The sequence below is a fragment of the Rhinatrema bivittatum genome, chromosome 5, assembly GCF_901001135.1.
Source record: "Rhinatrema bivittatum chromosome 5, aRhiBiv1.1, whole genome shotgun sequence".
Taxonomy (NCBI): Eukaryota; Metazoa; Chordata; class Amphibia; order Gymnophiona; family Rhinatrematidae; genus Rhinatrema; species Rhinatrema bivittatum.
Genome location: NC_042619.1, coordinates 302,615,163 through 302,638,029, shown reverse-complemented (window position 1 = coordinate 302,638,029; position 22,867 = coordinate 302,615,163). Strand labels below are relative to the sequence as shown.

The following is a 22,867-nucleotide window of genomic DNA, read 5'->3' as shown; positions in this document are numbered from 1 at the left end:
CAAGAGTGCGACATATAACAGCGCAATTTATATACACCGGAAAGTATGATATATTGTGAATCTTCTCATTTACAACTATGAGTTTCTTGTTGCTAGCCTTCTTGAAGCTAAGAGGAATACCAGATAGTGTGAAAAGCCCAGAGTCCTTCACTACTTGGCTTTTAACTTCCATGTAGTTAGCACTAGCGACAGGCCAGAGTGCAGAATTGCCTCATTGAAACGTGTTAGTAGATTCGGGCGGGGGGGGGGGGGGGGGGGGGCACAAAAGGGGGAAAGAATTGGCAAGCATTTTGGCAGGCAGGTTGCTAGCCTGTGGGATTCATAGAAACCAAGTTTTCCTCAGCCAGAAGGGTGCTATTAGTATCACTGATCCTGTCTTTAGAGAATTATTTTTGGACTCCGAGGAAATGATATGGCCAGGTGGAATGATCTTTTTGAACAGTATTTCAGTAATTTGTGATTGGAGATGCATAAAGATCCACTTCTGGAATCCCCTATTGACTGAAGATTTCCTGGAGTATATTGTTGTCTAGATACCATTCATGTGGCTAAATTGGACAGTTCGAGTCCATCAATTGATTGTCTTTGCTTGCTACGTTTATTGCTGAGGTTTGTGTGTTCGTTGCAATCACCCAGTCCCATATTTGTATGGCTTCTTTACAGAGGTGAAAAGATCTAGTCCATCCTTACTTGTTTATATAAAACATGGCTAATGATTGTCTGGAGATGCACTAGCCATGGCTCGAAAAGTTGTAAAGCTTTGAAGACAGCCTTGTAATTCCAAATGATTGATAAGCAGTTCAGTGTTGACGAGTCCAGACATCCTGTGTACATATGTTGAGGAGAGCTCCCCAACCCTGAAGGGAAGCATCCACTGTAATGATTTTCTGAATGGTCAGTGGATGAATTATTTGCTCAAATAGTAAAATTGTTCTTTGCCATCCATCATGTCATGGAGATATGTAATTCGTCGATTGGAATCCTGTGATTCAGTGGCTGAAGATGCTGGCTCCAATAAGTTCAGTTGCCACTGTATCTCTCTCATTTTTAGGCATGCTAAGAGTAAACTATAAATGCCTTATGTACTAGTAGTTTCATGAATACACAACTGTAACCCACTTTTCACCTGTGCTAAGGTATGTAGATTGCATGTTCTTTATATTGGCAGATAAGCCTTCCCCTTTATCATATATAGGTTTATTCCTATAAATTATTGGTATTATAAAGGATTTAATTGGGACTTTTCAAATTTATCATGAATCTCAGGCTCCGTATGGTCTGGATTACCGAATTAGTGTTTTGTTGTGATTTTTCACAAGATGTGCTCAATATTAGCCAGTCATCCAAGTATGGAAAAATTGTTTACATTTTCTTAAAATGTGCTGTTGCAACTGCTAGTACATTGGTAAATAGCTTGGGTATGCTTGTCTTGTAGTGAGAGTCTTAGATACTTTCCATGTTTCCTGTAGATTGGATTATGAATGAAACCATCTAAGGTCTATGGATGCGAGTCATGCCTCTTCCTTTACAAGCAGGAGAATTGTATCTACTGACTTCATTTTTAATTTTTTTCTTCAGGTGTGTATTCAAATTTTTGAGATGCAATACTGGGCAAAAATTCCTGTCTTTTTGGGAACCAGAAAATATATGAATAGAACATGCCCCCTTTTGTGCCTGGGAACAAGTTCTAGCACATTCACTTTTAGAAGTGCTTCTTTGAGTATGTCTAACTGGCATGAGGAATGGGTGTGGCGGATATTGCCTCAAAGTTTATGTAATATCCACTTCTTATGATCTTGAGAACCCATGTCAGTGGTGAGAAGACTCCATTGGTAATGGAAGTATTGAAGTCTCCCTCCCACCAGTATTTACAGAAATTGGTTCCTGTTTATGCTGTCAAACTTGTTAGAGGCCTCTGTCAGCCTCTCTCTCTGTTTCATGACCATGGTAGTAATAGTAATGGTAGTAATAGTAATAATAATAGTACATGGAGCATCTGCTAGTTTTTCCATGAATGTCTTCTCAGATGCTCAAAGCTCCGAGCATGCCAAACGTCTTGCAGCAATAGCTATTGCTGATGTTCTGGACACCATATTAAAAAGCATTATAGACAGATCTTGCAATGTATCATTCAGTATTTCATTCAAATTCAAGTCTTCGTCTGATATATGCTTAGATTTATTTAACATCTGAAAGTTATTACATAGAAATTGTACCATTTGGATTTGATATGCTTCAATTCTTGCTTGTAAAGTACTGCTTGAAACACTTTGCCAGTTGTATCCAGTGTTCTAGCATCCCTTCCTGGCAGAATACTGGAGTAATTTTTGGGGGGGTTTTTAGGTTTTATCATAGCCAATTCAACAATCAAGGACTCACTGGTAACTGGAGTTGTGTGTGACCAGCATTTCTATAGTCTATTTTGGGTCAACATTTTTAGACACTGGAGTTATGGAGAATAGTGTCATCCACATCTTATTCCGAACTTCCTTCAAAGCCTCAAGCATTGTTACTTCCTTGTAACATTTTGGTGGTTAGATAAAGAAAGAACTCTTTGCAACTCTTTAGTTTTTGTCTTCCTCTTCTTCCAAGTTAAATGGTATTGATTTTGCCATTTTTACTAGGAAGTTTGGATTCGAGGTGTCTTCTGATAGCGTATTACTTCTAACTGGCTCCAGAGATGGATCTGAAGGTAATTCTGGAAATTGATTAATGAAGCTGTCTTCCACTGAATCAAAAGAACTCTGCGAATTGTCCGATAAAATCTCTATGACGGATGATTCTTGCTCCTCAGTTGAATTCTGAGCTTTGTCAGGCTGCTCTTCAATCTTGATGGCATGGCTTTTATATCTTTTAAAAACTTTTCTAAGATGGGCTCATATGAGCATTTTACTCCAAGCAGTTCCTTCATGTATATTTGCAGAAACTTTGATCACAGCATCTGTACAAGAGCATGGCATTCTGGCAGCGGTGGTAATGGCAACTTGGAACTTCCCTTTTGTGCCAAAGAGCTATCTTCAGCCTCCAGTACAGGTGGAGATGAGATACTAATATCTGAAAAACTGATATAGGTGTTCCTCATAGCTTTATGATGTTTTGGAGGCGACTAAACAGCTTCACAAAAAACGGGATCTTAGGTGTCTCTATGCTTTTGCACTGAACTATATGCACTATGGGTATGCTTTTTGTAATGCAGGCTGTTTGTGTGAGCACGGTGACTGCTCTGCACCATGGCTTCTTTACTGCAATTTCTTGGTGCAGTTATGTTTTTTCCATTGGTTTTTCTGCACCATGACTCTGCAATGCCAAAGCCTCCACACCAAGATCAAGTTTCCACATCAACAGTTCTGCATCATCTTAGTATGACACAGTTTGGCACTATGGCATTTCTGCACATATAGCTTTTCAGTACTGGGTAGCCATGCCAACAGTTCTGCGCTGTATCTTTTGCGTGCCAACAGATATGCCTCAAGACTATCAATGCCCATTTTTTCAATGCAGATTTACTTACTTATTTTTGACAAGCCTGACAGAGAAGTGGTTTTACTGCTGATTAATTTGAGATCCCTATAGAATTTGGCCCGCAGGGACATTTTTCCCCACAGGGACTGTAGTTTGACATGTCATGGCCTGGTCCCAGTCATTTTAGGCAAAGATCGTGTAAATCTTTACTGGGCAACTTATGACATTCATGGCAATTTATAAGAGGTTTCTCTTTCCTTTTGTTTTCTTCCAGTGTAGACATCATGAACATGGTGAAACCTGGAAAGAAAATTAACCAACTGTTTGCAACCGGACGAATTAGAAAGAGGAGATGAATGCAGTGAAGCTAACACGGGAAGACCCACACACACCCAGATACACATCTAGAAACTTCTGAGATGCGAGAGAACGTTAGATGATCTTGGCATCAGATGTAGTCACCCAGCTTGTCTGGCTGTATTGCACTGCTGGTCTAGGAAGAATTTCTTCTACTTCATCAGAAGAGCTAGATTAAGATCTTTCCCCACCTTGGGTTTTACATGCTGGAAATATTTCCTTGGTATATAAGATTGTGCTTTTTCCAGTCTTCTTACATTAGATCATGTCTGTCATAAGAAAATAAGATTGCCATACTGGGTCAGACCAAGGGTCCATCATCCTGTTTCCAACAGTGGCCAATCCAAGTCACAACTACCTGGCAAGTACTCAAACATTAAAGAGACCCCATGCTAGTAATGCCAGCAACAAGCAGTGGCTATTCCCTATTGATTAATAGCAGTTTATGGACTTCTCCAGGAACTTATCCAAACCTTTAAGCCCAGCTACACTAGCTGCCTTAACCACAGCCTCTGGCAATGAATTCCAGAGTTTAATTGTGCACTGAATGAAAATGAATTCTGATTTGTTTTAAATGTGCTACTTGCTAACTTCATGGAGTGCCCCCCTAGTCCTTGTATTATCCAAAAGATAAAATTACCATTTTATGTTTTCCCGTTCAAGACCATTCATGATTTTGTAGACCTCTATCATATCCTTCCCTCAGCCATCTTCTCCCACTCTGTATTTAGGAATTTCTACTAGGACGACATATTATATAATTTCTTCTTTTTTACATTTCTTTCGGGACTTATAAGTTCAACAAAATAAAACAAACCCTTTCTAACTTACTAAAAAGAAAAAGCACGCCTGGCAGCAGTAACATTCATACCTATAGCACTATGAAAAGAGCAATGGCTGCAGAAGGCAGAGATGCTTACAGTTAAATACTGGGCACTGTTTAAAAATTTGATAATTCGGAAAAAAGTTTGCATGAAATGTCATGAGAAATAAAGAAAAAGCACAACAAATCTCAACAGCATTATCCAACTTTTAACCTTCAATTTTCTTTCTGCAGATTCAAACAAACCATCTGACTTTGCCCGAGAATGTAGTAACATGTTCCTGGCAGTACAAACCAGTGAAGTAGTCTTAAAACTGAACAAGATCAGTAGCTAAGCAAATCAAAATACCCGATAACCACAAACCTGCAAAACCCGTAATGTATTCTACCTTTCTATATTACCTATAATATAAAATTTGGTTTTCCTGTATTAGCACTCAAACACTCTGAGAAAACAAAGGAGCAGAGAGCATTTATCTGCATATTTTTGTGCATAGGGGCTCTACATTTAAAAGCTCGCCACATCAGCATAACTTCAGGTATTTGCTGGAAAGCATTTTACCATTGAGAAAGTAGGTTTTACTTACACAAGTACATTCACAAACTAAACAAAAAAAAAGTTTCCTTTTTCTAGCACAGGAATTACCAAACCAGTGCTGGACACCCCACAACTGGTCAAGTTTCCAGGCTAAATTTGTTTACATATATATTCACACAGAAACCCAGTATCTCATGAATATTCACTGCGGGCACCCTGAAAACCTGAGTGGCTGAGGGGCCTATAAGATAGGTTTAGGAAGTCCTGTTCTATCAGATCACAAGGGGTAGCAAGTAAAGAAATTCACAGTTGAGATATTCCTGGAAGTAAAGTGTCAGCAAAGAAGCTGAAGGCGGAAGCTTTTTTTTTTTTTTTTTCCATTGGACTACCGTAATCCATCATTAATAACTTGTTTGCTGACCTTTATTTCTATGTATGCAAGTGAACTAACAGCAAACACTGCATTTCAGATTCTCCTAATGCAAGTCGCACCTACTTTGGAACCTGAAATGCAAGATCATTTATCCTCTGTGTAACCAGATGGAAGATGAGAATGCCAAGATGACACCCAGGAAATTGGAAAAGGGATATTATCCACTACCCCACTCCCCATCCCCACAGGCAGCACGATCAACACTTGCCACAGTTACTCCAACTTTGCTGTCCCAAGCAGCAGCATGTTACCCTCATATACATGTCACAGATAGCATACCAGCTTTGTTCATAAATTAGAGACTGTCCAGTATCACTTATGCATCACCTTCATGTTTGGTATGAGAACAGTAAAATCCCGATACAATAACAGGTACCAGGCCCAGTACTTCTTACATTTATTGTAAAGCGCCTATGAAAGTCTATCTTCAAAGGCATTACAAAAGCATCATGGGAAAGTATTTCCTCATACCACAGTGGAAAGGCCCCAGTGCTGTCTCACCAGGTATAAAGGATGAGGACATGCCAAGCAATCAAACAGGATGACTGCATGACCTACACTTATAGTGCCTTCTTAAAAAAAAAATAAAAAATAAAAAAAGTCTTCACACCCTTGTACAATTTTCACATTCTATTTTTAGACAGCAAAAATGTACTACAGTAGGATTTTGTTTCACTGCTCTACACAACATACTCTATTTTCATCATGAAAGAACAATTACAAAGATATTCCAAAAGTAAACACAAAAAAGGTTTGATTATGTACGTTTTCAGCCTCCTTGAATCAATGCTTGATGGAAGTCCCTTTGGCAGCAATAACAGCCATGAGGCTTTTAGGAAAAAGTGTCTGCCAAGTGTGCACAGTGGGATGGTGCAGTTTTTGGTCCATTCTTGGAAGAGCTCAAGCTCCTTCAAACCGGCTAGGAATCATCCGTGGATTGCAGTCTTCAAGTCTTGCCACAGATTTTCAATTGGATTCAGATCAGGCCTTTGACTGGACCACCTGAGAACATATTTCTTGCTGGGCCGCTCCGATGTGGTTTTTGCTTAGGATCACACCCCGTTGAAAGATGAATACTGCCCAGTCCCACGCCTATGGAAGGCTGGTACAGGTTTTCCTCTAGGACCTGCCTGTACTTTGCACCATCCACCTTTCCCCTTGATCTTCACAGTCTCCCTGTCCCTGCTGCTACAAAGCAGACCAAATCAAAATGCTGCCACTCCCATGCTTTACTGTAGGGGTGGTGTGCTGGGTTTCACACCACACAGATCAGAATGTTCCAGTTTGGTCTCAGACCATAAAACTCTCCCCCATATGCAGTGTCCCCATAAGCGTTTCTTTGCAAGTACTATGTAGCACATAATATGACCTTTCTTCAACAGTGGCTTCCTGCTTGCAACCCTCCCAATACAGGCCATTTTTTCTGGCATAATCTTGAAATGGTTGAACAGTTAATATTTTCCCCAGTCTCAGCCAGAGACCTCTTTACTTTTAAAGAACTAACCTTAGGCTTCACAGTTACATTCTGTACCAGTTTCCTTAACCCAAAATTAGCTATAGAAGGACAGCCTGATCATGGCAGTGCCTACCAAGTGTCAACAGATATTCAAACACACTGAAACTTTCTTAAAGCCTTCCCCCAATCTATACCCTTGAATAACATTACCCTAGATTTCTTTTGGCAGCTCTGTTCGGCATGTTTTGACCTTTACTTCAAACTCATTCAAACTTGAGGGTCTTAAGGCAATTTTTGGAATTTGAGCTAATTTGGATTTTCTAAGACAAATGGAATGAAGACTGACACAATCAAGGATATTTCTTAATTACTTTTGGAATATTTCTGCAATTCTTTCACAAAGAAAGTGTAGATTATACCATGTAGATCAGTGAAACAAACTGCTGCTTTAATGTATTTTGATTTGTATTTTGTTTTAAAACAAAATGTGAAAAGTGTAAGGGCGTGAAGACTTTTATAATGCACTGTAATGGTCTAACCTGGTGACATCTTATGTTAACAGATGTCACAACAGACATTCTAAGGCCAAAAAACATGAGAACTGTTCACAAGAATGCATGAAAAACCTTCACATAAGTTAGATCGCTTTGGTATATAAAACTGAATCATAGAAATAGATGCAAAAATGATTAGTTATTAAAATCCAGGGGGCTGCCCTACTCCAATAACCTTTGTCCCTCCTTCCCATTCCAAGGGCACCCCCCTGCATGGTACTGCTATTAACATTTTAATCAGATCACTGGAAAAGCAAAAAATAAAATAAGATATCGTTTTCAACATTTACACACAAACCACCAATGTGATTTCTTAAGGAACAACCACACCATTTCTCTCCTGCTCAAAAATCATAAAAGGGCCCTGCCTTGCAATTAGCCTTCATGAATACTACTTGCAAGCTCCCAAAATGCACTGCCCCCAGCCCCAGAGCTCCTGGCCCCAAGTAAGCATGCGCAGTGACAGCAGAAAGAAATCTTCTCCCGTTTCCAGAAAGGAGTCAGGCAGTAGGATTGCACCAGAATAGAACTCCATAACCTGGCAGGAGCCTTCTTCACGGGGTAAACAATTGTGCAACATTCTTTTCAATTTCCTTCTTCGGGAAAAAACACTCCCAGCAGATGCTTTTGATTTTCTCCACAGAAGCAGCTGTTTAGATGCTCCATACAGGTTTTTCCTGCTTCGGTCAGCATTCACAACTTACCTGAGGTCTGTCACTTGGTGCTTACATGGTATAAATCTTTTTGGGTGAGAAGGGAGAACAGAGATGCTCACTGTCTCTCCTTACCTTATGTACACTTTTGGGGTTTTCCAACCATGCATAGTACATTTCCTCCACATAGTTCGAACTAGTCCCACTTAAAAAAGGCTCTGCAGCCCCAGGCGTGTTATAACACCTGATATGCTGCAACGTCCTTGGCACTGCTGGCCTGTTCTGTGAAAATGTCTTAACAGTCTGGGAGGCTGTCAATGGCCTCAGTTTAGAAGCACAAGTCCTTAAGTGATACATTTTCTCCTCCTGGCCTCACACGAGCTCCTATTGGGGAAATGAGAAAAATAATATTTTAGACACTGAATACAGTTTACATTACAGAAGTAACTGGAATTTTTATGATGCCTTTTGCCTACAAATGTTATCAAAATGCCTTCTAATCACAGTACTCTAAAGCAGTGGTTCTCAACCTTTTTTCTATTGGGACACGCCTGACAAATAACGCTTACACGCATGACACACTGAACGCTTGACCATCATGGGACTAAATGTAAACACAGAATGTAATCCACAGAACCCACCCCCCTCCTCCCCAGATCCCCAAACAAACAATGGATGCAGAGGATATTTCCCCGTTCAATGCACCATATAAAAGATATATTCTGATTCTGGTACTGTTTCAGTAACAGAAACACAAACTCCCTTACTACCAGGAGCATTGTAAATATACAAAACCTGGAAAAAAAAAAACAAACAAAACCCACCACATGTGTAGCAAACCTGCCATACCATAGCAATACCAACCCCAAGAACTCAGTCAGCAATATCCCTACCTATGAAAAGGCAGGAGTGCACCATCAGTGCATGTCCTCCTGAGAATAAGAAAACACAAACCTAACTACTTGTAAAATACCTCATTCACACATCCAGTTCCAGCCTTCAAAAACACAGAATAAGAGACCACAAGTTACAAATGTGGAGACAAAAACTGGAATGGAAACCTCAAAAAGCCACTCTGCAGACAGTGCAAAACTGGAGAACTAGAAATAGAAATGCATTTCTTCCTACACTAAGCAAAGTACAAAGATAGAAGAAATGCACATTCCCCAAAGAGTCTCTTGCTTCCCATCACTCTCCTTCCATATCGCCATCATCCTTCACTTCTCCCAATTACTCCCTTTCAATCATATCCCTGCCCAACATGCCTGATCCCCCCACATCCTCTTCCCTGTGCTCCCTCTCTCCCCTGCTGGACTCTCCCTACCTCCTCCCCGTTTCTCATCCCTTCCTGCTCAGCAGCCCCATGCTCCCTTCCACTTCTATCTGCCCAGAGCGAAGAGATCATCAGCATCTCTCCCAGACTCAGCAGGGGAAGATAAAGTTTATGTCCCATCAGGGCCCAGAATAGCAGGGAGTTAGCAATGTCTCGCTCTGATCTGGGTGAAAGAGGAAACAGCCTACCACTGGGCCAGAAAGAGAAGGAAGAGAGAGAGAGTAGCCCTCCCATCAAGCCCAATATAAGAGAAGTCAACCAACTCTCACCCAGGCTGATAAGGAGACAGCCATCTGCTGGCCCTGCAAAACACCTCCCAGGACCTCCCAACACACCAGTGTGTCCCAACACACCTGTTGAGAACCATTCTCTAAAGCAGAGCTTTCCAAACTGTGTGTCAGGACACGTTAGTGTGTCGCCTGCAGTGTGCAGGTGTGTCGCACAAGCCCGGTCAACTCTGATGCGAGTTTGGGCTTTTTTTTTCTAGAGATTCACTTTTTTTTTCAGTTTATGGGTTGCTTATTATTGGGTGATTTTTGCTGTCAATCGCGTTTTTTTGGGGGGCTTGGTGGGTGGAACGAGCCCAGCCATCCTTGCATTGGCTGCTGCTGCCGATGAGGCCTGGCCATGAGGAGTACTGACTGCAAGCAGCAGTGTCTGGTGATCATGGAAGGGAGTGAAGCACTTAACTGGCAACAATCAAAAAGACGAGGTACATGAGTGTGGGGGCCAGACATGTGCTGGGGGGGGGAGAGAAATGTGTGTGGGGGTCAGACATGTGCTTGAGGGGGAGAGATATGAGTGTGTGGGGGCCAGGCATGTGCTGGGGGGAGGAGAGAGATGAGTGTGTGGGGGACAGACAATTTGTTTTATTATTGTTTCTCATAAATTATAACAACAACATGAATCTTGGAATATATATTTTTAATATAAATTTAAGGTTTTCATGAGATAGGTTGTGTCGTGAAACATTTTATTTATCTATATATTTAAGGAAACACATAAATTGTCGAAATATGTTTCGTTCGTTTAACCTTTAACCTCTGGTTTACTAGTAGACTGAATTACCGTGTCGTGAAATTATGTTTGTCTAAAAAGTGTGTCACCAACATGAAAAGTTTGGAAAGCTCTGCTCTAAAGCATGAAAAACAAAGAAAAAATGTTAAGAACCATTTTTCCTTTCCCTGTATGTACCCAGATAAGTCCAGACTCCTGGGATGTACCAAAGCTTCTCTAAACAGGGTAGGATCTTGAGAGTCCCGCACAGAGTACACACGCAAAGCCCTCAGCCTCTGGGGCCTGGACATCCAAATGATAATGTTTGGCAAAAGTGTGCAGAGACTTCCAAGTGGCCGCCCTGCAAATCTCTTGTGGTGACAATCGGCCCAGGATGCTGCCCGGGAACGAGTAGAATGAGCTCTTAAGTCCTCTGGTACTGGACGCCCCTGACAGATATATGCGGATCCAATAGCTTCCTTCAACCACTACACAATTGTAGCTTTCGATGCCTTATGCCTTTTCTTTGCACCATTCCACAACACAAAAAAGGTGATCAGACAAGTGGATGCTGTTAGTAACTTTAAGATACTGCAACAATGTGTGCTTGACATCCAAAAGACTTAAGTCCCTCGCACGAGATGCCGTAGCCTGCAAGTTTGGGAAAGTCAGGAACTTCATTGACTGATTTCCATGAAATGACAAATCCACTTCCGGGAGAAAGGCTGGAACCGTCCACAAGGAAATCCTGAATCTGAAATTCTCAAGAAAGGCTCCTTACAAGATAAGGCTTGAAGCTCAGAGATTTGTCTGGCGGAACAAATCACCACAAAGAAAAACACCTTCAACGTCAGATCTTTTATGGTAGACCTCTTGAGAGGTTTGAACGGCACCACAAATGCCCTTCAAAACCATGTTAAGGCTCCAAGAGGAACACAGCTTCTGAACCGGGGGACACAAATTCTTCGCTATATGGAGAAAACGTTCCACATCCAGGTGTGCGGATAGCTCCGCGCCTTGCACCTTGCCCCTGAGATATCCCAAGGCTGCTACTTGTACTCTGAGGGAATTGAAGGACAAACCCTTTACCAAACCTCTTTGCAAGAAAGAATATTCACTATGGAGGCTCGCATAGAAATAACACCATGCTCCAAGAACAATCCTTAAAGACCTTCCAGACCCTCACATGCCAAGGAGGTGGAAGACTTCCTAGCCTGAAAGAGAATACAGTAACCTCTTCAGAGTAGCCTTTGTCCCTTCAATGCTTCCTCTCAAAAGCCTAGTCACGAGACAGAAGCGATCCGCCTGATCTGAAAATATGGAACCTTGAGGAGTTTCGGAAGATGAGCAAGCCGCAACAGACTGTCTAATCGCTAGATTCACCAGGTCTGCAAACTAAGGCCTCCGAGGCCACTAAAATCACATCTCCTTGATGAATCTCCACATGCTGCAATATTTTACCACCAGAGGCCACGGTGGGAACACAAAGCAGAACGTCCCTCGGCTAAGGAAGAAGTAAGACATCAACTTCTTCCCCATGCCACCCTGGAATTTCGCTGCGTTGCCATCAAGTCCATGGAGGGTTTGCCCCATATGGAACTGATGAGAAACATCGCCTCCTCAGAGAGCTCCCACTCCCCGTGATCCATTCTGACTGAGGAAATCCACCTCCACATTGTCGGATCCTGCTATGTGAGACTCTGCAAGCAATGATAGGTATTGTTCTGCCCAGCAAATTAGCTCCTGAGCCACCACTCGACTCCTGGTACCACCCTGCCAGTTGATTTAAGCCACTGTGGTCGCATTGTTGAAAAAAATCCTGACCAGACGGCCATGCACGGGAGGGAGAAAAGCAGCCAGTGCCAGCCACACCAGCCTCATCGCTAGGCAACTGATAGACCATGGATGCCTTCTCTGGCGACCACTAACCTTGTACTGCCCGATCTTGACAGACAGCTCCCCACTCAGAGACTGGCATCTGTGGTGACCACTGTCCATTCTGTGATCTCCAAGTCCATCCCTCGACACACCTGGTCCCGTCCAAGCCAAGAGACTGGACCTGGCATAATCTGTCAGTGGTAGCAGAAGTTGAAATAGCTCTGACAACTGATCTCACCAGGAAAAGGAGTGCTACCTGTAGAGTCCTCATATGGGCAAACACACGAGTTCCAATGTGGATGCCATGTACCAAGAATCTGGTGGTAATCCCAGACCCTGGTGATCTGGTTCTCCAACAAATATCAAACCTGCGATTGCAACCTGACAATGTGCGCCTCTGTCAGAAAAACCTTCCCCAATTTGGTACTGAAGCGCGTTCCCAGAAACTCCAACTCTTGAGAGGGGACGAGCTGACTCTTGGCCCAATTTACTATCCAGCCGAGCGACCGTAAGCACTGTAGTACCTGATCCACCGCTTGCTTGCAGTGGTCTTCTGACTTTGCCCAAATGAGCCAATCGTCCAGATATGGGTGCACCAGGATCCCCTCCTTCCGGAGGGCTGCTGTGACCAACACCATCACTTTGGTGAAAGTCCTTGGAGCCACCACCAAACCAAACAGCAGAGCACAAAACTGAAAATGCATGCCCAGAATCTTGAACTTCAGAAATCTCTGATGGTCAGGTCGGATGCCTATATTTATTTATTTTTAACTTTTATATACTGACATTCTTGTATAGAATACAAATCACACCGGTTTACAATGAAAAAAACAAAACATAACATCGCAAGAGGGGCGTTACATAGAACAAATAACGAGGCATGAACTTTGAACAGATAACATTATACATGAGGGTAACATTGAATAAAAGGGAGACGATGAAAGAACAATGGAGAAGCCGATGGAAGGTAGGATGTGGTCTTCAACTAATCTGTGAGGTACAATGGGGTATTACTCTCATAGTTAAGGGTTCGATTGAAATTAGATACTAGGTAAGGAATAGTGAGAAAAAAACAAAAAGACACTCGGTAGGCATGGTAGAAAGGGTGGGCATGACTAAGAAGGTCTGTTAAAGTGAATTGATCAGACAAACGAGAAAGTATGAACTGGTGTCTTCAGTCAGGAAACGCTGCTCTAAAAAGCCATGTTTTGAGTTGGGTTTTTTTAAAGATATTGGGCAGGGTCTTGTCGGAGATCTGCTGGGAGGGCGTTCCATTGAGGCGGACCGGCTGTCAATAGGGCTCATTTCCTTAGGGATGTTTTTGCTGGAGGGGCGTACAAAGTGCCTTGATATGCTTTTCTGATCGGTCTGATGGAAGTATGAGGGCGAAGATGGATGGTAAGCTCAATATGGGAGAGATTGTGTAAGATTTTGTGAATAATGGTAAGGACTTTGTAAAGGATTCTGAATTTGATGGGAAGCCAGTGGAGGTTGTAGAGGATGGGGGTGATATGATCTCTTGTTTTTGTGTTCGTCAGAATCCTGGCAGCAGAGTTCTGTACCATCTGTAATGGCTTAATGGTGTTTGCAGGAAGGCCGAGAAGCAGAGAGTTACAGTAGTCGATTTTTGAGAGAATGATTGATTGCAATACCAGACGGAAGTCATGAAAATGAAGGAGGGGTTTCAGCTTTTTTAGGACTTGCAGTTTGAAGAAACATTCCTTAGTGGTGGTGTTTACAAATTTTGAGGTTGAGCTGGTTGTCCAGGAGCATGCCCAAATCTCACATAAGGCGAATGATTGAGGTTAGCGGAAATGGAGGAAGGAGCGTTGAGGAGAGGGTTGTTGTCATCCTGAGAGATAATGAGGATTTCGGTCTTGTTAGTGTTGAGGACCAGATTGAGACTGGTCAGGAGTGTATTGATTTCCCGGAGGCAACTGTTCCAGAAGCTTAGGGTTTTTTTGTAGAGATTCCGTGATAGGAATAAGAATTTGAACGTCATCCGCATAGAGATAATGTTTGATCTTTAGCTTGGTGAGAAGGTGGCAGAGAGGTAGAAGGTATGTGTTAAAGAGAGTTGGTGAAAGGGAAGATCCTTGGGGAACACCTAGGTTGGATCTGACCGGATGCGATTCTTTGTTGTTTATCTTGACCTTGAAAGCTCTTTTGCCGAGGAAGGATTTGAACCAATTGAATACTGTACCAGAGATACCTATGTCTGCCAGCCGGTCTAGAAGGATTGCATGGTTGACCATGTCGAAAGCTGCAAAAAGGTCTAGGAGAACAAGTAGGTATGGTTGTCTTTTGTCCATGCTCAGGATGATGTAGTCAGAGAGAGAAATTAGAAGGGATTCCGTGTTTAGTGATTTACGAAATCCATATTGTGATGGAGCTAGAATCTGGTGTTCCTCCAAGTATTCCAAGAGTTGTTTATTTACTATTTATTTCCATAAGTTTGGCGATGAGGGGCAGGTTGGCTATGGGCCTGAAGTTCGCTGGGTCCGCAGTCGATAGATTAGGTTTTTTTTTAAATAGAGGTTTAAGTATAACAAGCTTCAGGGTATCTGGGACTAGACCTATATGCAAGTACGCTTCGGTTAGATCCAGGGATGCTAAGAACTCCCCTCTGCACACTGCTGCGATGATTGAGTGGAGAGTTTCCATGCGAAATAGAAGAACCTTGAGGGCCTTATTGACATTCTTCAAATCCAGAATTGACAAAAAAATCCCCTCTTTCTTTGGAACCACGAAGTAAATGGAATAACGATCCACCCCTGTTCGTTCACGGGCACGGGCACAATGGCTCCAAACATCCGCAGGCAGTCGAGAATCTGTTGTACTATTTGCTTCTTTTCTGTGTACGTGTAAAGGGAGACCATGAACCGGTTCCAAAGCGGACAAGCAAATTCTAAAGCATAACTTTGTTCTATCAAGCTTAAGATCCACTGATCCTTACTGATTCTGGCCCACACCCCGTAGAGCAGTCAGTCAACCCCCAATAAGTGGGTCAGAGGAGTGGACCAGCATCGCTTCATTGCGCTGACTTGGCCCCAGAACTGCCCTGTCCTGAGCCATCTCGGCCAGGCTGTCGCCCTCGTAAGGACTGGTTCCAGGACTGCTGCTTCCCCGAGGCTGGTCTCTGACCATCAGAAAACAACCTTCCTGGATGAAACTGCCCTGTTCCCTTGGAAAAACGCACATACCCAAACGAGGAATTCCTCACCACTCTAGGCTTATCCTCAGGCAACTTGTGGACCCCGAGATGTTCAGTTCCTCCAAATCTTCTCCAAAAAGCAGCACTATTAACCAAGCTTTAGACAAGACAGCCACTGACCAGTTTCATAACCATAGCAGTCTCCTTGCTGAGACCGCCAACATCACAGTCCTAGAAGATGTCCTGAGAAGGTCATACAGTGCATCTGCGTCATAGGCTATCACAGCTTCCAGCCACTCAGGCTGCTTTACCTCCTGAGAGGACATGGACCTGTCGGACTGCAGCTGTGGGACCCAATGCAGCCCCGCCTGAAGCATGAAACTGCTGCAAACTGCAGACCGAATGCAGAGGGTTACACAAAGATTTTCTTTAGATGGACCTCAAGTTTCTTGTCCTGCAAGTCCTTCAAAAGTCGCCGCCCCGGCTACCAGAATAGTTGTCTTCTTAGTTACAGCCGAAAGGGAGGCATTTAATTTCGGGACCCTTAAGAGCTCCAAAGAGTCCTCTGGCAAAAGAACTTATCCATAGCCCGGCCCACCATAAGGCCAGTGTCCGGAATACCCCACTCCCAGACCATCAACTGCTTAACCACCTTGTGAAAAGAAAAAGCCTTTGCTGGGCCTCGTAAGCCAGCCATAACCGGGTCCATATGCTCCTGATCAGACTCCTTCTTTGGAAGCTTGATCCCCAATTCCTCCAAAACATGGGGGATCAAGGGCCCCAACTCTTCCCTACGGAAGAGTCATACCACCTTCAGATCATCACAGTCTACCAACAGACCGTCCTTGTTCTCTCCGGAATCCTGTCCCCCCAGAATGATCCAGCCAGGGAATTCCTAAACCAACCGTGATGCCATCATCAGAATCCCTTGATAATTCGTCTCCAACAGCATGTGGCTCGGGAGTCCCCAACGGCTCGCCAAACCGTGGTAGCTTCCAGTCTTCCTGTGGTTCTGGATCTCTTCTTGGGCCTAGGCCCAGCAGAAAACTCACACTTGGCCCCACGCTGCCCCGAGGATTTCTGGGCCATATAAGCCTTATGCATTAAAAACACGAGTCTGTAGATAAAGATGCAGAACTATCAGATTCCTCTCCCAAGAGGTCGTTTACCACTTCTGCCCGACTCCCCTGAGCCCTCTGGGTCTGCATAGGACTTCCATCAGCCGGATATAATGGAGGGAGGGAAATCTCCCTCCCTAACCGCAGCTTCAGTGCGAATGGCAAGAGTGGCAAAAGTGGCCAAGATGGCTGGCATTCCTACACTGATGGGATAAAGGATCCAGGTCCTCCTGCTCTTTATGAACAAGTGCGGCTGACTCACTGCTGGTAACCTCCCCATGGATATGCCAGAACTGCCCTCTCCTTCTGGGAGGCAGCAGGAGCAATGGCTGCTGCGTAAGTCGCACGCATGAATCACCACAACCGACGCACTCCATGGTCTCAAATGGCCGCCCACAGGGAAAACATGCCGAAGGAGATGAGCACGGGGCAGAGCCTTAGAGCATTGAACCATGCTCAGTGTAAATCGCCTGCACCAGTCAGAAGGCAGAGCATGTCACTGGCAAACTCTTGTAACTCTGCCTCCTTTTGCCTTTTTTTTTTTTTTTTATTTACTTTAAGAAGTGAAGAAAAGAACATAAGAGGTATTTTCTTATTCTGGAGATGGGAAGCAGGCTCCTTCAATCCTTCTGGGGCAGAGGGAGCTGGATCCACCAGCTTTCTGCTCCCAGCTACCTGGGACAGAGCAAGTAGGGTCCCCAACCCCCTGCTCGTCACCTCAAGACCAGGAGGGATAGCCCTACCAGGGCCTGCCAACCTCCTAGAAGGAATCAGAAAACTTATCCTCTTTTTTTCTCTAAATGTAGACAAGACTACAGGTATGCACATCCACCTTCTGCTGGAAACAGAGAATACTGAGAGACTGCAGGAGGCACACTAGGTTAAATGGTAATGTCAGTAATTCTTTCTGTCTCCATCTGCTGGAAGGGAGGCATAAACCCGGAGTCTGGACTGATCTGGGTACATACAGGAACTCATATTACTTGGCACAGAATGTTAGTAAAATGAATGTGACACAAGAGAGCCTTCTCTGAGGGTAGCTGGTGACACTGTATAACAGCTTCCAAAGTGAACATAATGGAAAGGAAGAGGGACAACCATATCTGATACAGGGAGGAAGTGTAAAGAGGCAAAAATATCATAGATAGCAAACAGCAACACAAATGGGGCAGTATGAGGCATAAAGGAGATTGTATGTGATAGAATCATAAAAAAAAAAAGGGTGTTCAATTTTAAATATAATGAATAAAACCTCTATTTATGAAAAACATAATATACACAATCATAATAAAAGCAATATTACAAGCAGCCCAACATGTACATGTTTCAGCTAATGCCTGCATCAGGGTCTGGACATTAAATCTGATATATATGTTAAAAAGAGCAGCAGAGAAGAAATACACTGACACCTATAGTACCTTTTTTGTGAACAGTGTCTAAAGGCTTAGAAATCAGTCTGTTCATTCATCAAAAATTGTTAAGATTTCCAAATACCTAATAGTGGCACACAATTTTTTGCTGTTGCCTCCCCTCAGGGAGTATATTGACTCTTCTGCACTACATTGTTTGTTGTAAAGAATGAGACATTCCTCCTTCGACCTGTAGAGCACATCAAGAAACCTCATATGACAAATGCTAAGCACGTGTTTAGTGATTTTAAAAGAAAATAGAGCGGTTTTAAAAGAAAATACAGCGGTAGTAAGCCTGGTCCAGAGACTCTTAGTCGGTGGTAAAACTGAGAATATAACCCACAAATTTACTCCCAGTTCCATGCTCTTCCATTTAGAAAAAGGAACAAAAGTTAATCTTTTGGGGTATTATCCAGAAACTCATTACTAGTCCCAATTTCAGTCATTGTGATGATCAATTTGGAGGGGAATCATGAGTAAGTAAAGGTTAGGGATCAAAATGATAGGAGGTTACAGTATCTAACATTCATGACTTAAATGAATATATTTTCATAGGTTAACGGAAAAAAAAAATTCTTAAAAATGACACTACGATGGAAAAAGAAATACAAGAAACCAAAGTACACTCTACCAAGTGTAGCAGGCAAACCTTAAAAATGAAGCCACCCAACCCTAGACTCCACTGGAAGAATAGCCTAGTGGTTGGAGCAGCAGACTATAAATCGGGAAAACAAGGGTTCAAATCCCACTGTGTCGCTCCTTGTGATCTTGAGCAAAATCACTTTATCCTCCATTGCCTCAGGTACAAACAGACTGTGAGCCCTCTGGAGATAGAGAAACACTTTTAAGTGACAAAAAGTAGAATATAAAATAAAATATCAGGTGCTTTAAGAATAATGTATGGTGCTGAGAAATATCACATGTATAAATAAAAAAAAAAAAAGGGAAGAGCTGACACTCATTTTGCAATTGGCTTTCCTGTGACATTTACTGCATGTTTATCTTAAATATTCTCAGTCATGGTAAGAAGGTATAAGAAATAACTATGGAAACAAAAATCCTAAAAGATTAGTGTTATAATTTAATGGATGACCGAACAGGTAAAAACAGATGCTTTCCCCGATAAAATCACTCATTGTTGTAAAGCACAGCATTGAAATCTAATAGCTACACTGATTGCCAAGACTAAAAACTTGGCTTTTCAAAAAAGCATTTCCAAGCCTTGAATAAAACCTCCTCTCACTAGCACTAACTCGTATGCAATAATGGAATGTAAACACGAATCAACCAACCTCAAACCCTCTCTCACTAATTCCTGCTGAATATTTATCATACTATTACCATTCACAACTGTCATATTTATTCATTTGATTACCTATGTACCGTTTCATAGTCTTATTTTTTCACTTGCTATTCTAATGTATCAATAGGCTGAAATGTAAATATTGTGCTGTTCAATTTCTCCCCTTCCATCCCAAGTTTATTTTCCTTGTTTTTTGTAACTTTCCCTCTCCCTTTTTCTGATTCACTGTATTTAAAGTTCAAGGTTCTTATTGAAAATATTGTTTTTTACGTTACGTTATGCTTTACACTCCTTGTTATTTGTAAACCGGGTTGATGTGATGCCTATCATGAAACTCGGTATAACAAAAACAATAAATAAATAAATAAATAAATAAATTGCAGAGAACCCTGGATTCTCTATAGGCAGTTAGACTTTTTATTGGACTCTCATAAAAATCATCTGAATATGACATATACAATGGGTTTTTTTCCCTCAGAAAGCCACTGAAAAAAGTACTTGTGTGGCCTCAAAAGCTCATGTAGTGGGCCAGCCCAGTGCTGCCATATAAAAGACCGTGTTTGATTCCTGGGTCAGGTTTCTGCTTACCAAGGCCAGTTGTAGGTGTTGAACACTGCCTTTTGCAGCATTCACCATTACTCAAGGTGTGACTTAAGGTTCATGTTAGCTAGGTTCTCGAGGAAGCAACAATTTGTGGGCCCTGGCTCAAGGACTTTCACTACAGTAGCTGAGCCAAGTTAAGAGAAGAAAGCAAGTTTGCTTATCATAAAAGATGTTTTCTGTAGATAATAGGAAGAATTAGCCATTATACGTGGGCGACATCATCCGGCTACAATGGATTTTTTTCTCCAAGCTAGTAGAATTTTGAGTTCTACTAAGCATGTGCAGGAGGCCTCTGAGCCTCCTCAGTCTATGTCAGACAAATCTAATTATGCAGTCAACTCTCCAGGAAGTTGGGCAGGAACTCCATAGCTAGTTCATCCAGCTATCTACAGAAAACACCATTCATGTTAAGCAAACTTGTTTTTTCTGTTAATAAAAAAAAGAGGCTGAATTAGCCAGTACGTGTAGGGCGTCCCAAGCTAAGGGTCGCAGTGGAGTGTTTACTGAATAAGCAAACCAAATTCCAGTGGAGAGTAGACTAACATGAGAAAAGTTTTTGCAAAATGCTTATCCAAATTTGCTGTTAGTCCTTGAGAGGTTGTGGAGACAATAGGACATAAAGACGTGAATTGACAACCAAGTTGCAGCTTTGCAGATATCTAGAGGTACTTTTTGCAGATGAGTGACTGAGAATGTCATAGCCCTTAGCTGATGAGCTTTGACAGAGTCTTTGATCTCCATACCTGCCAAGGCGTAGCAGTGTTTAATGCATTCTACTGCCCAGTTGGACAACATATGTTTGGCAAATGATACATCCAGTCTGTTAGGATCACAGGATACACACAGTTAAGACGACTTGCGATGCGGCAGAGTCTCACCGGTAATAAGCTAAGGCTCTTTTGGAGTCCAAGATATGAAGGGTTTTCTCCCCTCCTTGAGCAAGAGGTCTTGGAAAGAAGGTAGGTAACACCATGGATTGATTGATATGAAAAGCCAAGATGACCTTCAGCAGAAACTTTGGATGAGTATGGAGTACCATCATGTTATAGAAAAATTGCATGTACAGAGAACAGTGAATGAGAGCTTGAAATTTGCTGAATCTTCTGACTGATGTGGCCATGAGGAACAATACTTTCCATGTCAAGAACTTTAAGCAAAGTTGACTCCAAAAAGATTAAAAGAAAGGCTTCATGAGCTGAGAAAGGACATTGAAGTCCCATGGCACAGGTGGATTCTGCATCAGAAGTCTGACATGCCACTCTTTTCATGAGAATAGATACTAATGGATAAGTAAAGATTGGCTTACTATCCACTAGAGCAGTGGTTCTCAACCGGTGTGTCGCCAAGAACACAAAGGTGTGTCGCTCCACTTCCCGGTCCCCCGCTGACCCAGCTGCTCCTCCTACCCAAGCGAAATAGGTGCTCTGCCCAGGCTTAAAATGTTGATAGCCCGGGCGGAACGCAGCAGGACAGCTAGAGTCAGCGGCACCGGCATGCTCTCTTCTTCCCGCCCCCAGCGGCCCGGAAGAGGTGAGCAGCAGGTGCGTGCGGGAAGAAGAGACCTTGCTAGTGCGCTCGGCATCGGCCCGAAGGAAAGAGAGGCGTGGCCTGAAGAATGTGCAGCGCGGCTCGGAGTAAAATGAGGAAGAATGTCAATCCCCATGGTCAATGGGACTCCTTTCTCCGCGAGGGCTGAAAACGAAGGAGGTTGCTGCTGCTGCTAGTTCGGGGGGGGGGGGGGGAGTGAGTGAATGAGCAAGCATGTCTGTGAATAATTGAGGCCTGTATATGTTAAAAAGCTTGTGTGTGAGAGCATGAATGAAAGTTTGCGACTGAAAACCTGTTTGTGTGTGAAAAATTATGTGATCCTGTGTGGGGGGGTGGGGGGGGGAGAGAGAGAGAATATGAATGTGTGTCTGAGAGCTGTTTTAGTTGAGAGAGCATGCGAGTATGTGATTGAGAGCCTGTGTGTATATGAGAGCAAGAGAGCATGTTTGTAAGCATGTGAATGAGAGAGTGTATGAGAGAAAAAGACAGCATGTATGTGTGTAATTGATAGACAGCATGTGTAAGAGCCCATATAAAAGAGAGAGAGAAAAGGCATGTGTACATGTGAGCGAGCAAGAAGAAAGTTGCAAGCAAACCATCCCTCCTCCTATGAATTCAAAACAATCTCAGGGCACCTGGATATCAAACTACAGGTATGCAGAGCAAACATTTTTTGTACCCTTATTTTTCATTACTGGATTTTTGTGTCTGCTATTTTGAAATATTTTATTGGTATCTAGACATTTTTGATATGAGTTTTTAATTATTGGATATCCCATTCATCGGCTATTTTAAAATAATCTGTTCTTTTTTGTTACTATGGTTTTTACTGCTATTGCTTTTATATTTCTTGGTTTCATAAGGACTGGTGATGTTTCTTTTCTTCCTTTATCACACTGCATACAAATACTCTGGCTTGTTGCAGTTTCCAATTCAGTTTTTGTCTGCATGCTTCTAGTTATGCGTTTTGGTCTCTTTATTCTGTGTTAGGTGAGGGTCAGCACATGTGATTCAGGTGAGGTTTTCTGCTGGCGTGTAGTTTCTGTGAAGGGCTCTTTAACAGCCTGACTTGGTCCGTTTTCCTAATAGGAGATGTATTGGTGTCTTCAAGCCTGGTGTAATATTTTCAGTGTTGCCTTTTCTTAGGTAAGGTGGTTACTGTTTAAGTGCTGGAAATTGGTGCTGTTTTGGTATGGACTGTTTACTATTTATGCAATTTCTGTTCAGACAGAATACATATATATCTTTC

The 22,867-nt window shown here is 42.6% G+C and overlaps 1 protein-coding gene across 8 annotated transcripts in view; it reads right to left on the bottom strand.

Annotated features, from left to right (window-relative positions):
• The window catches only part of OGDH (oxoglutarate dehydrogenase), a 282,477-nt gene that overhangs the window by 225,351 nt on the left and 34,259 nt on the right, over positions 1–22,867 (bottom strand). For all 8 annotated transcript variants that reach the window (XM_029604213.1, XM_029604206.1, XM_029604212.1 and 5 more), the window contains one exon: positions 8,412–8,660. In XM_029604213.1, coding sequence (XP_029460073.1) covers positions 8,412–8,633 — 222 coding nt within the window. In that variant the 5' untranslated portion in view covers positions 8,634–8,660. The remainder of the gene's footprint in view (positions 1–8,411; positions 8,661–22,867) is intronic.